Genomic DNA, 12,503 nt, shown 5'->3' with positions numbered 1-12,503 from the left:
GTGAGGAGTTTGGTGTGTTCTCCCTGTGTCCGCGTGGGCTTCCTCTATGTGCTCCGGTTTCCTCCCACGGTCGAAAAAACTGCTGGTAGGTGGATTGGTGACTGAAATGTGTCCGTAGGTGTGAATGTGTGGGTGTGTTTACCCTGTGAAGGACTGGTGCCCCTGCCAGGGTGTATTCCTGCCTTGCGCCCAGTGATTCTGGGTAGACTCCAGACCCACCGCGACCCTGAACTGGATAAGCGGTTACAGATAATGAATGAAAATTAATAATAAAAAAAGGCAGAAATTACAGTGTTGTCTGTTATATAAGTATTATTGAATATTTTGTTATATGCACTTATATGTCTTTAATTTAATTTTGAAATAATTTTCAATAATATTGAAAAGAGATAAACATTTGTTTTGGGTGATAAATATTTTCAAACTTTTTAGAGTTTACAGTCATTTACTCTCATGGTTTTAGTTTTACAGACATTTTTTTACAGTGTGCATTTACCAGTTTATGTTCCACACAGCGGGTCCTCCACATGGGGGCGGTCATGTTTAAACCAGGTTTAATACAGAATTTCTGATACATCCAGGGGTGTTTTAAAGTAGCATTAATGGACAGCAGCTTGGAGCGGTAGATGGTATCTCTGTCACAGCTGCAGGGTCTCGGGGTCCTGGGTGGGATCCTCTCCTCAGGTCACTGTCTGTGAGGAGTGTGCTATGCTCTTCTTTGTCTGTGTAGGCTTCCTCCTTGTGCTCCTCTGTCCTCCCACAGTCCAAACGCACATTGGTAGGTGGGATGACTCTTTGACACTGTCCACAGGTGTGAGTGACTGGGTGAGTGTCCTTGTTCGGTGCATGTTCAGATTATTGTTTTGATTGTGGAACACTAAGAAGAAAGAGAACCGAGTAAAAACAGCTAAAAATCAGAGCTGCTCCATGCTCCTCACTGCTGAGTGCTCAGGTCCCGGTGAACAGCGAGTGGCTCATTATAAATTAAAGGAACAGGCACTGAAAGCGGCCGTTCTGAACAGGGCTGTTTAGTCAGAGGGAGAACACTGCTGTGGGGATTGTGGGGTTTTTCATTAAAGCAGGTCACAGATGTTACATTAAGAACCAGAACTGTGTTCCACTGTGGAGGGCTAGAGGGGGTGGGGGTATGGTCCCTTTAGAAGCTAAACAAAGCTGTGCTGCTGACTGCCTGGAACATAAATGCACCTCAAAGACGTAAGCATTCTAAAGAAAATATAAGTAAATGCAGTAAGTTTGATTCTGTTTCTAGTTGAATTATCAGGTCTTGTGCTCTTTGACTTGGAGTTTAAAGGTTTTGTAGGTAGCAGTCTCTCCAGACCATGCTTCACTCCTTTAATACATCTCTGTCTCACTCTCTTTTTCTTTCTCCATCCCTCTTCCCCCTTTCTATATTCCTATCTCACTCTTCTCTCTCTTTTTCTTTCTCCCTCCCTCCACTCTCCCCCCCCCCCCCCCCCTCTCTCTACTGATGGTTCAGTCCTCTCTAAGCTCTCCACAACTCTAAGACACAGAGGGAGAGGGAGAGATAGAAGGAGGCAGTGCGCGTGCGCTGCTGTGGGCGGAGCTGCGCGAGCGGAGTGGAGAAACGGCGGCGCGCGCGCGGGACACGGATCCCACCATGATGAAGATGATGGTGAGCGCGAGGATGAGGAATTAGTTTGTGTTTCTGATGTCTGTGATGCTGATGTTTAGGATGGTGCTGGTGGGTAATGTGGTGCTGATGGTGGCGGTTGCTATGGTGATCCTGGTTATCCTGCTAATGATGGAGGTGATGGTGTTGGTGGTTGCTATGCTGTGGTGATGGAGCTCGATCTCGAGCGCATGCATCGTGACCTTGGCTGTGTAGATGATTCTTGCATTTCCGTGTGTGTGTGTGTGTGTGTGTGTGTGTGTGTTTTGTCCGCGTGCGCCGCGTGTCACACAGTTCCATTCCAGCGCTATGGAAACCGGAGGGGAGAGATGAAAGAGGGAGGGGGAGGTGCGTGCGCGTGCATGTGTGTGTGTGTCTGCGCGCGCGTGTGCATGTGTGTGGGATACCCGCTGTAGCGTTATCGCGCGGATACCCCGGTCTGTGTTTCTGTTTTAACCTGCGCCACTGCTGGGAGCGCGCGTGCGCGTGCGTGAACGTATGTATGTATGTATGTGTGTGTGCGTGTGTATGTGTGTATGTGTGTGTGTGGGATGAGTGTATGTACATATGTATGTTTGTTGTCTGTGTGTATATTTGTGTGTGTGTGTGTGTGTGAGTGTGGTTGTATGTTTGTGTATGTGTGTGAGTCCATGTGTTTGTGTGTGGGGGTGTGTGTTCACAATGAAAGGACAAAATGGGGACATTTAAAATGTGATTTTTGTCGTCAAAACTGTTTAGGAACAAATTTAAGAACAGAAAGATTTCCATTTGTTTACTTAGTTTAAGGTTTAGGTTTGGACTTAGTATTACACAGCTACATTAGTGTAGGAAAGTCCTCAGAAGTATATATATACCAACATGTGTGTGTGTGTGTGTGTGTGTGTGTGTGTGTGTGTGTGTGTGTGTGTGTGTGTGTGTTAGTGAGGTAACTGCAGTAATATCCAGCACATCAGGTTGAGACCGGGCTGGTCGATATGTGACAAATATCATGATACCTAAAAACATTTTCACAAATTTCACAGTACTCAATACCCAATACACAGTATACACACTCAATACACTTTACTAAATACTCAGTACTCATAACTCAATGTATAATAAGCTCAGTACACAGTATTCTGTATTCAATACACTGTTCTTGGTGCTCAGATCACAGTACTCGATACTCAGTACACAGTAGTCGTAAGTCGATATACAATATCTCAATATCGCTAACCTATCTCTGAATAAATATTATTCAATACATAATATTTAGTACTCAGTACTAGATACTCAGTACTCAATAGGTCATACACAATATTCAGCAATCTGTACTTGATATGCAGTACTCACTACACAGTACTCAATAATGTGTACTAAATAGACAGTTCTTCATACTCACTACACAGTACTTATACATACTGAATACTCCTTACTCTATACTTTGTACACAGCATGCGATTCTCAGTACTCAATATTCACTACACAATATAAATTATTGGTTATAGATTACAGGATTATTATTGAGATTATTGATAAGTAGGTCATGGTTCATGTTTACAATATGTTTATTCACAGAAATACAATGCAATGTATTACAAACAACAACATAAATTACAACATTTACCACAATAACAATAATGTACAATATCACCCAGCTCCAGCTGAAGCCAGCGGATCGTCACTCTTTCAGTCAGTGAAAGTTGAAGCTCCTAGCTGTTTTGTCTTAAGTTAGCCTAAATTAGCTGGGCCATTTTTTCTGTCCGTGTGTGTGTGTGTGTGTGTGTGTGTGTGTCATACTGCATCTACATTACTGCTACACTACATGGCCTGGATATATGACCTGAGCAGAATTTCTTCTGAACTGAAGGGCATTAACTAGGAGTGTGTTCTTTATTGCTGCAGTGACATTCTCTACTTTTCTGGGAAGCATTTACTCTAGAGCTGGAACACTGTTGTAAGGATTTGATGGTGGCCACAAGCTTCACAGAACCAGATTATGCGTAAGAGTAAAGAATCTCCCGCAGTGATTATCAAATGGCTTTGCAGTTAAGAAAAGTCTTCATCTAATTATAGAAATATTCCTGTAGAAATTAGACCCGGACTAGGCTTACTCACATAAAAAAAACATAATTCTGGATTAGGACTAATCCCTATTAATTACATTCCCCTATACAGCCCATATATGTCTGTTCCAGACTTTAGATTAAGTCTAAACCTGGACTAATAGGAGTTCTCACATCAATCTTAAAAATAGTGATGCCATGAAAAACAAAACAAATCAAAACAAAACTGGTTTGGTTCCATAAAGAACAATTTTTGCTGATATGTTTAAATCAAGTAATGGATTTTTAACCTTTAAAAGCTTCTGTACACTCATGCATCTCTTAAACATCTCTTCTTTGTGGAAGCAAAAGTGGTTGTTCAATGTCATAGGTCAAAGAACCCTTTGTAGCACTTTTAATATTAAAGTTAAACAAGATCAGACTTAATCTAGAATCCTATTTTTTTTCTGACACAAACTAATCATTGGACTATGTAAAATATGTTTACAGTGTTGACGTAACTAACTTACACTATACAGTGGAACCTCTACCTACGAACTTGATCTGTTCCGTGACCCGGTTCGTAAGTGGAAAAGTTCGTTTCTCGAGTCAATTTTCCCCATTTAAAATAATGGAAAAGCAATTAATGCGTTCCAGCCCCACCCCGAAAGTCACCCTTTTTGCACTGATATATGTTTAAAAAATTCTCAAATTAGTAAAAAAAATACATGTAGCATTACTTAAAATAAAAAAGAAATACAGTGGTAACAGTAATAAAAAAGAAATAAAGTTTTAAGTGGTTACACATCGCTACCTTGGAGACGTGACGACTAGCTGGAGGAGTAACACAGGCACTGGCTGTATGACGGGAGGTAGGGGTGGGTGGAATAACGGAGAGTAGGTGGGTGAATGTGGGGAGACGAAGCATAGATACGGCTTAACGAATTTCCATCCATCCATTATCTGTAACCGCTTATCCAATTTAGGGTCGCGGGGGGTCCGGAGCCTACCTGGAATCATCGGGCGTAAGGCGGGAATACACCCTGGAGGGGACGCCAGTCCTTCATAGGGCAACACAGACACACACACATTCACTCACACACTCACACCTACGGACACTTTCGAGTCACCAATCCACCTACCAACGTGTGTTTTTGGACTGTGGGAGGAAACCGGAGTACCCGGAGGAAACCCACGCGGACACGGGGAGAACACCTTAACGAATTTCGATATCTGCTATTTACACTAATGCTAAATTGCTAAAACTACAATTTGCTAATCTTAAAAGCTCACTGATGTCTGGGGGCGCTGGGAGACTCGCCTATTGGGATCAGTGGCCATTTCCAGCCGCCGGCTCAGCGGAGGCTTGGGTTCGTTTCTAGACTCATGGTTCGTTGGTGGAGGCAAAAAATATTCAAATGCCCAGTTCGTATATTGGAAAGTTTTTTAGTATAGGCATTCCTATACTGTACTATGTCCATAAAAAATTAAGGACACTATAATACAGTATTAAACTGATTTAAAGGAACATTTAGATTTAGACTTTTTGCTCTTGTGCTCCTTCTAGTGATATTTATTTTTATAGCACTGTACAGAAAACAGTGTGGAGGTTTTCTACCCTAGGCCAAAAGTTACATGGCGAATTCTTTGCACTGCTGAGCCCAGAAAGACAAAGACAAAGGCTCTATTCTCCCTATTACTGCTCAGTGGAGCATCACAATGATATGGAAGCTGTAGTTTTAAGATAAAATTACTGCCTAGTGTTTCTTTAAGGTTCCTTCTTTGTGGACAGTGTGTATAATCTCTATAGAAAATCATTGAAATAAACATAATGCTCTAGAGCAGCTGCACTTGATCCTAAGTTTGCCATGCACAGTGTCAAATGTAGTCCAGAGAGGTATCAATTCCCCCAGAGCACTGGGGTGTGAGGCAGTGGAAGTCTATTTTCTGGAGTGATTTCTGTGACCTAGAACTCATAATCTAACATCAGTACTCAACCTGACTAGTGTTTAAGTGGCAGAATATGACCAAATTCTCACAGCAATATCCCAACATCTAGTGTACAGTTTTACTAGAAGAATAGAAGCTGTTGCTGCAGCAAAAAGGAACACACTCCTGATTAAAGCCCTTCATTGTGCGGGAAGGTGTGCAAAATTAGTTTGTATTTTGCTAGTACTAGTGCATGTGTGTGTTAATGCAGCTAAATGCTTTCACAGAACATGAGTTTGTGATTAGCTGTAATTTAATAGATTGGCGTCGGCTTAACGTGTTCTAATTTGTTTAAAATGAACGAGTTACGGCATCATCTTCTACTCGCAGCAGTGAGCTTTAAATTTGATCCAGTGGTTTCCAGTTTAATTTCCCAGACGCCCTTGTTTTTTTAGTGTTTTTCCCTAATCAAATAGATCTGATTCCAATTGTCAGATAATTATCAGTCTCATCGGAGCTGATCATACTGACGTTATTAGAATGAAAGAAAGAAACATGAGAAAATTGGAAGGACTGGGAGCTACTGGTTTCTCAGGGTGTTTTTATTTGATCTTCATAGCCCAGAGAAAAGCAAAAATTAAAAAAGGAGAACTCCTTTATATCTCAGTAGTTTCTGCTAGACAACAAGGGTTGTCAAGGATCAGATGGAAACACAAAGGATATTTTAGCATAAGTCAAACCTGCTGCTCAAATGTGTCTCTTTAGGCCTCAGTAAGACCTCAGTGAGCTAAAGTTTCACGTTTTGGTGGAGATATCAGTAAACTGACAAACTGCTCAGATTTGCTAGATTAACGGAAATGTACTCTCTCTTGTATCTCTCGCTTGTGTTTCGTGTTTCCGTTTTGTCTCATTATTTTTCTCCTATGGAATATTTAGGAAAATCACCATTGTGTCTCCTGAGCCATTAGAGAGCAACTTATGAGCAATATGGAGAAGGTGTCACGGATAAGATTTCTGTGTATATTCTCATTTTAATACTAAAACATGGCATAATAATAATAATAACAATTATTTCTTATTATAACAAAAATCATTCTGGTTAAATAGATTTGTCTGTGGCTTCCTTTGCATTAAAAATAATACAATTTACAATGCACACAAAAACATTTAAAACCATACACCCGCTTCAAAATAAGGCTGTAAGGGTGAGTGGAAATGCTCAAGTCTCTCAGCACAGGAGCTAATAAAGCCTTGGCAGAGTTTGGCCTAAAGCAAGACCTTTGTTTATCACAATGGCTTAAGGATGCTACAGCTAGCTCAGCTAACCTAGCCCCTGTTTCCGAGCTAATGCTAAAGCTTGTGATTATTTTATAGAAAGTGATTTTAAAGTGACCTTAATTCCACAGTTTTCATCTCTAAGCTAAGTGTCAGTGTCCAAATACCCTTCAGGACCAGAAGGTCTGCTTGGTTTTGGACGATGAGGTGCTGATACAGTAGCAGCATTAGCATTAGCATCAGCATTAGCTGGGGTGTGTTCACATGGAGCTGCATGTGCCGCTAAAAATACACACATAGCTCTGTGTGAAGAAGAGAGAGGAGAACAGAGAGAGAAAGAGAGGCTGGATTTAGAAACACACACACACACACACAAACAATAACTTCATATGAACCGTATCTATTACAGTGTCTCTGATATTTTAGACAATTTACACACACACACACACACACACACACACACTTTATAACGGCAGCTGGCCAGGTTTAGGTTTATTTATCATTTAAATCATTTAAATTTTAATTTTTTGTCCTGATTTCTTAGCAAAGTTAGGGATGTGTCATCATATTACATTTTACTTATGCCCAAAAATGCCATGCACTTGCATTTATTTTAAACTCTATTTTTCATATTTATTCCCCAAGATTTTGCTGAATTTTCTCCCCAATTATTATCAATTTCCAGTGACTCACACAGCACCCCCAGTGTCGGGTGAGTAAAGGTGAACACATGCTTCTTCCAAGATAGTTGAGGCAAACACATCTCTACCTGTGCTAACACAACACTGAGCAGCTCAGCGCATTGAAGGAGAACATACACTGCCCACACCAGCAGAGAGAGGAGAGAGGGAGGGCCATCCCAGAGAGAGTGTATCCTCTCCAGGACTGCTGAGACATCAATGGGGATCAAACTCATGATCTCCTGATCTCAAATTACTTAATTCATTGCCGAGTTTGTGTGTGTGTGTGTGTGTGTGGTGGGGTTAAATACAGAGACTCAGTTTTCCAAGGGCTTTAATAAAGTACCACTTTTTCATTTTCATCTTCTTCTTCACCTTCTGATTAGGGTTTTGTTTGGCAAATATTTTGGTGAAATATCATAAAATATTCATATCTCCCCCCCCCCCCTCTCTCTCTCTCTCTCTCCACGTGTTCCCTTGTTCTCTCTCATAGACTCCTGCTGTACAGCGGTTACATAATCCTTCTCTCTGGTCAGGAGTAGAAGAGTGTGTGTGTGTGTGTGTGTATTCTAATCCTGCGTATTGCTACTTTATGCTCTTCTTCTTAGGGAGGGAGAAACACACACCTTAGAAGCAGAGCTCTATTTTGTGCTGACTCCTCAGAGGTGGCGAGCTCTTGGGGGTGTGGGGGTGGGGGTTGGTTTAGTGCTCACATGCTGCTCCTCTGTTGTTTGAGGGGTTTACACCCCTCTGGCGGACTCCTGGTGTTGGGCATGTTCGAGTTAGGCCCGTGTGTGTTTATATTTTCCCATGATCACATTCCTGGTAAGGGCTTTATGTGGGTCAAATGTCCACAATCCACAGCAGAATCAATGGACTGGGGGATAAGCCCTTTAATGGGAGAGAGAGACAGAAATTACAAGTTCCAACAACGTTCTTCATCAGAACATGTTTAAACACATCAGCATGAGTCTAATGGCACTTTTCTGCTGCATGGTACCAATTCTACTGTTCTCTAGTGGACTCTACTGGTCTCTACTGTACACTACTGTACTGCACTCTGTGTTTGGTCCTTGGTTTGAACCTCTTCAAAAATCCATAGTGTTATTTTATGAGCTGCTTTTATCCGTCAAATATAAACAAATGTGATCTGTTGTATCTTTGAGATTTTACAGATGGCAAGTTTGTGCTGGACGTCTGCATAGTGTGACGTAAAGTGACGACTCTCTATGGCCAATCAGCGCTCTGCAAGGTTTACACTTCATGGTTTAGTCCCTACTCGGCTCATTTGGAACCAACAAGAGAGCAGGGACTAAACAAAGAACCCAGTTCTGGGACCAGGTCCAAATTTACCTGATAGAAAAGCAGAAAATTCCAGTAGAGTAGAGTAGAGTAGAGTAGAGTAGAGTAGAGTAGACTAGAGTAGAGTAGAGTAGAGTAGACTAGGCTAGAGTAGAGTAGAGTAGAGTAGAGTAGACTAGAGTAGACTAGAGTAGAGTAGAGGGCCATGCGCTGGAAAAGCATCATAAGGTCACGATTCTCAATGCCATCAGTCCACCAGAGAGGTATAGTCCTCTGCTGTGTTGTGTGTTCTGTGGGATGAACACCATCAGATCCTCACAGCAATGTTCCACTACTTCTAGAGTGAAGTCTCACAAAGGAGTAGAGAAATTACCAATAGTGAACTGGACACACAGTTTTCTCCTGCATTTTAAAAGTTTATCTATTGGCGATAAAAGGGCTTGTTCCAAAATAAATGAGAAATATGTAGTGCATAAATGCAGAATAAAATTCTCTGACACTGCAGTGGAGTCAATATCACACCTCTCTCTCTCTCTCTCTCTCTCTCTCTCTCTTTTTTTTTTCCCCTTATCACCTTCCCACCTCACTCTCTTTTCTCTCTTTGTCTCTCCCCTTATCTCTCTGTCCCCTCTCTCATTTTATCTAGAGTAAACCATGCCATTCTATATTTCTATAAGCAAAAGGGAAAGAGAGAGTGGGAGAAAGAGAGAGAGAGAGAGCGAAACAGAGGAAAGCCAAATGGAGTGTAAGGAAGGGAGCGAGAGAAAGAAAGAGAAAGATGAATGAATAGAGTGAGAATGGTTTGAGCTGTGCCTAATGCCAAGTGTAGACCAGAGGTGTATCAATTCCCCAGCAGTGGACTGTGGAGTGGATGGGGTCTTCTGATGTCTCTGGAGACTGTGAGTGGTCCGTGACTGTGTGAGACGTGGTTGTCTAAGTTGGCGTGCGAATCTCTGCTGTCCCTGTGTTTGTCTCGAACTCGTCCTCCACTCCTTTACCCTGCAGCAATCGCTCCACTCCTCCCTTCTTTCCTACTCCATTCTTCATTCGCTCTCCGCCTCCCTGCACATCACCCCACTCTGAGCTCCACTCTCCACACTGTGACCAAACCTTTGTGGTGGACACGTGTTTGTCCAGAGTTCTCTCCCAAACCAAGGACAGCGTCTACTCCTCAGGGGCAGCTTTGCACGTGATATCAGAACATAGCTGTGAGAATCTGATGGCGTTCAGCCTCATAATCATCAGTAAGGGTCAGGGGCTGGTGTTGGCATTTAATTCTGGATCATACACTCTACTCCAACACATCCCAGAGGAACTCCATCTCTGCAGGGAACACAGTTCCACTGTTCCACACATCAGGGCAGGGGTGGTTTATGTCCTTTGGTGGAGACTCTGCAGTTGTACAATGAGGCTAGTGTGGTTAAGTTATACTTTAGATTTCTCTCTCTCTCTCTCTCCCAGATGTTTCTGAAAGGGCCTGTCATGGCTCCAGCTGTTTGTTCATGTTTTGTTTATGTCAGCTGCAGATATTAGAATCCTAACCTGAAAGGGACGGCTATTTCTGTCTCTATCTGGACACTGTGAGTCGAGAGAGGGGCAGATAAATTTAGACGAGAACCGAGTGCTGCTTTAGACTAAGAACCCACTTCAGATCAGCATAGAACAAAGAGGAGCGCAGGACGTCTGAGATGATCGGCGTTCTCAGACATCTCTTGAGGATCCGGCCTGGTTTAGGTTAGCTTCACGTATGTTTGCGATGTCAGTTCTAGAGTCAGACGGTCCAAATCTGATTATTTATATCTATAACATTCTAGGACATAGAATCACTAATCGGTCGTTGATGGCTCAGGGGAGGAAGGAGACGTCAAACTGACTTTACACTCTTCTTACAGACTGTTGGCATTGAGCATGGGGTCGTTAAGCGTCATGTGCAGCTGCCCCAGAGCACCCAGTTTTTCTCTTTCTCTCTCTTCCTCCTCTCACTGGTGAGGATGTGTAATACTGATAAGAGAAGAAACAATGATGACTATGATAAGCTCTTATCATCAACTCTGTATTATCACAAATAGATTCACACCCTCAGCTGTGTGTGTGTGTGTGTTATAGGTCTTCTATTGTTTATTCATAACAATCATTCCTTCATCTTGGTGTAATATTTATTTATAAAGGCCTTACAATATTAAGAGCAGAGGTTCCCAACTGGATGACCCCTGGTGTATTTGGCAGACCAGTATGAGGCAAGGTGTGTGTAATTGTCTATGCGGAAACAAGGGAGTGTATGTAAGCCGTAAAATGCTGTAAAGTGTGTGTACAGATGGACAGATGTAGAGTGTCCGTACAGATGGATGGTGGTGTGTGTGTGTGTGTGTGTATGTGTGTGTGGCCAGTCTTCAACAATGACCCAGAAAATTCCACATGGCTCTATCTCCATGATCCACATTCTCCAAGAGGACATCAGGCCCAATATTTGTGTGTGTGTGTTTGTGTTTATTTTATCTGATGATCTAGATCATTAAGCCCTGAGAACCTGTGTGTACTCTTTCTGTTCTAACTGATTTTTATCTGAGATTCTAGAGCAGGGGTTCCTAAGCTTTGGATGACTACAGCCCAGAGAGCACCCCCTGGGGGATGTGGGGGTCTGTACTGAGTGTGTGTATGTGTATATGTGTGTGTGTGTTGTGATGATATTGTACTGTGTGCGGGGCACGTGTGCCATGTGATTTTGCAGTCCACACGATTACAGAACCTTGTTATGGCTGAATCCCCCTCTCACACTGTTCTGTGGAGAGCGGGGATGCAGCAGGGCCTTCAGGGTTCGTCGCTGTGTCATGGCTCTGTACTGGTCCATGGCCCAGTGGTTGAGGGCCTGTGTTCCATATCACTGATCCCTGACAACTCATGTGTTCCCCTGAAGCTTTACCACCTTGTGAAGAACCCACAGTCTCCAGTGTATAAACCTTTGGTGGTTAAAGGTGCAATCAGTCATTTTTATCCCTGCCTCTCCTTCACAACTGTTACACTGATATTTAGTGGCCTGGACTTATCAGAGATTCTAAACCCACTCTGTGGAGCATGAACTATTTCATTCAGTGTCTACAAAGTGGTTTGAGTCCCAGAAAAAAAATTACTTACTGCACCTTTAAACAATGCGGGTACTGAAGTAGGCAAATCTAACACAATGTCCATCTCTCTCTCTGTCTGTCTTTGTCTTTCTCTCTCTCTCTCATTCTCTCTAGTTGGTGGGTGGAGGTTCTGTGGTCAACGCAGAGGCTGTGTGGGATCATGTGACCATGGCTGACCGCGAGCTGGCCTTTAAAGCTGGTGATGTCATCAAGGTGTTGGACGCTTCAAACAGGGACTGGTGGTGGGGGCAGATCGATGATGAGGAGGGGTGGTTCCCCGCCAGCTTCGTCAGGGTGAGACACACACACACACACACACACATAAATAGAAACACACACACTAACAAGACCTAATACCACATTTACACACAAACACCCACCATTTAGTTTCTCCTTCCATCATTCATAATTGTAGCTGCTGTCTACTGATGTTCTGTGTACGTTCAGCCACATACACACACACACACACACACACACACACAACCCACACACACACACACACACTCATCTAAAAACACCC

The 12,503-nt window shown here is 42.7% G+C and overlaps 1 protein-coding gene across 3 annotated transcripts in view; it reads left to right on the top strand.

The window, feature by feature from the left end:
• The window catches only part of arhgef9a (Cdc42 guanine nucleotide exchange factor (GEF) 9a), a 30,653-nt gene that overhangs the window by 4,026 nt on the left and 14,124 nt on the right, over window positions 1-12,503 (top strand). For 2 of the 3 annotated variants that reach the window (XM_066659108.1, XM_066659105.1), the window contains exons 1-2: window positions 1,587-1,654; window positions 12,098-12,277. In XM_066659108.1, the coding sequence (XP_066515205.1) occupies window positions 1,640-1,654; window positions 12,098-12,277 (195 nt within the window). In that variant the 5' untranslated portion in view covers window positions 1,587-1,639. Of the gene's footprint in view, window positions 1-1,586; window positions 1,655-12,097; window positions 12,278-12,503 lie in introns of those variants that run through there. The other variant, XM_066659106.1, reaches the window with a different exon arrangement.

This window comes from Hoplias malabaricus, chromosome 2, assembly GCF_029633855.1.
Source record: "Hoplias malabaricus isolate fHopMal1 chromosome 2, fHopMal1.hap1, whole genome shotgun sequence".
In the NCBI taxonomy this organism is placed as follows: Eukaryota; Metazoa; Chordata; class Actinopteri; order Characiformes; family Erythrinidae; genus Hoplias; species Hoplias malabaricus.
The sequence above is the reverse complement of the archived record's forward strand: the minus strand, read 5'-3'. Positions and strand labels throughout refer to the sequence as shown.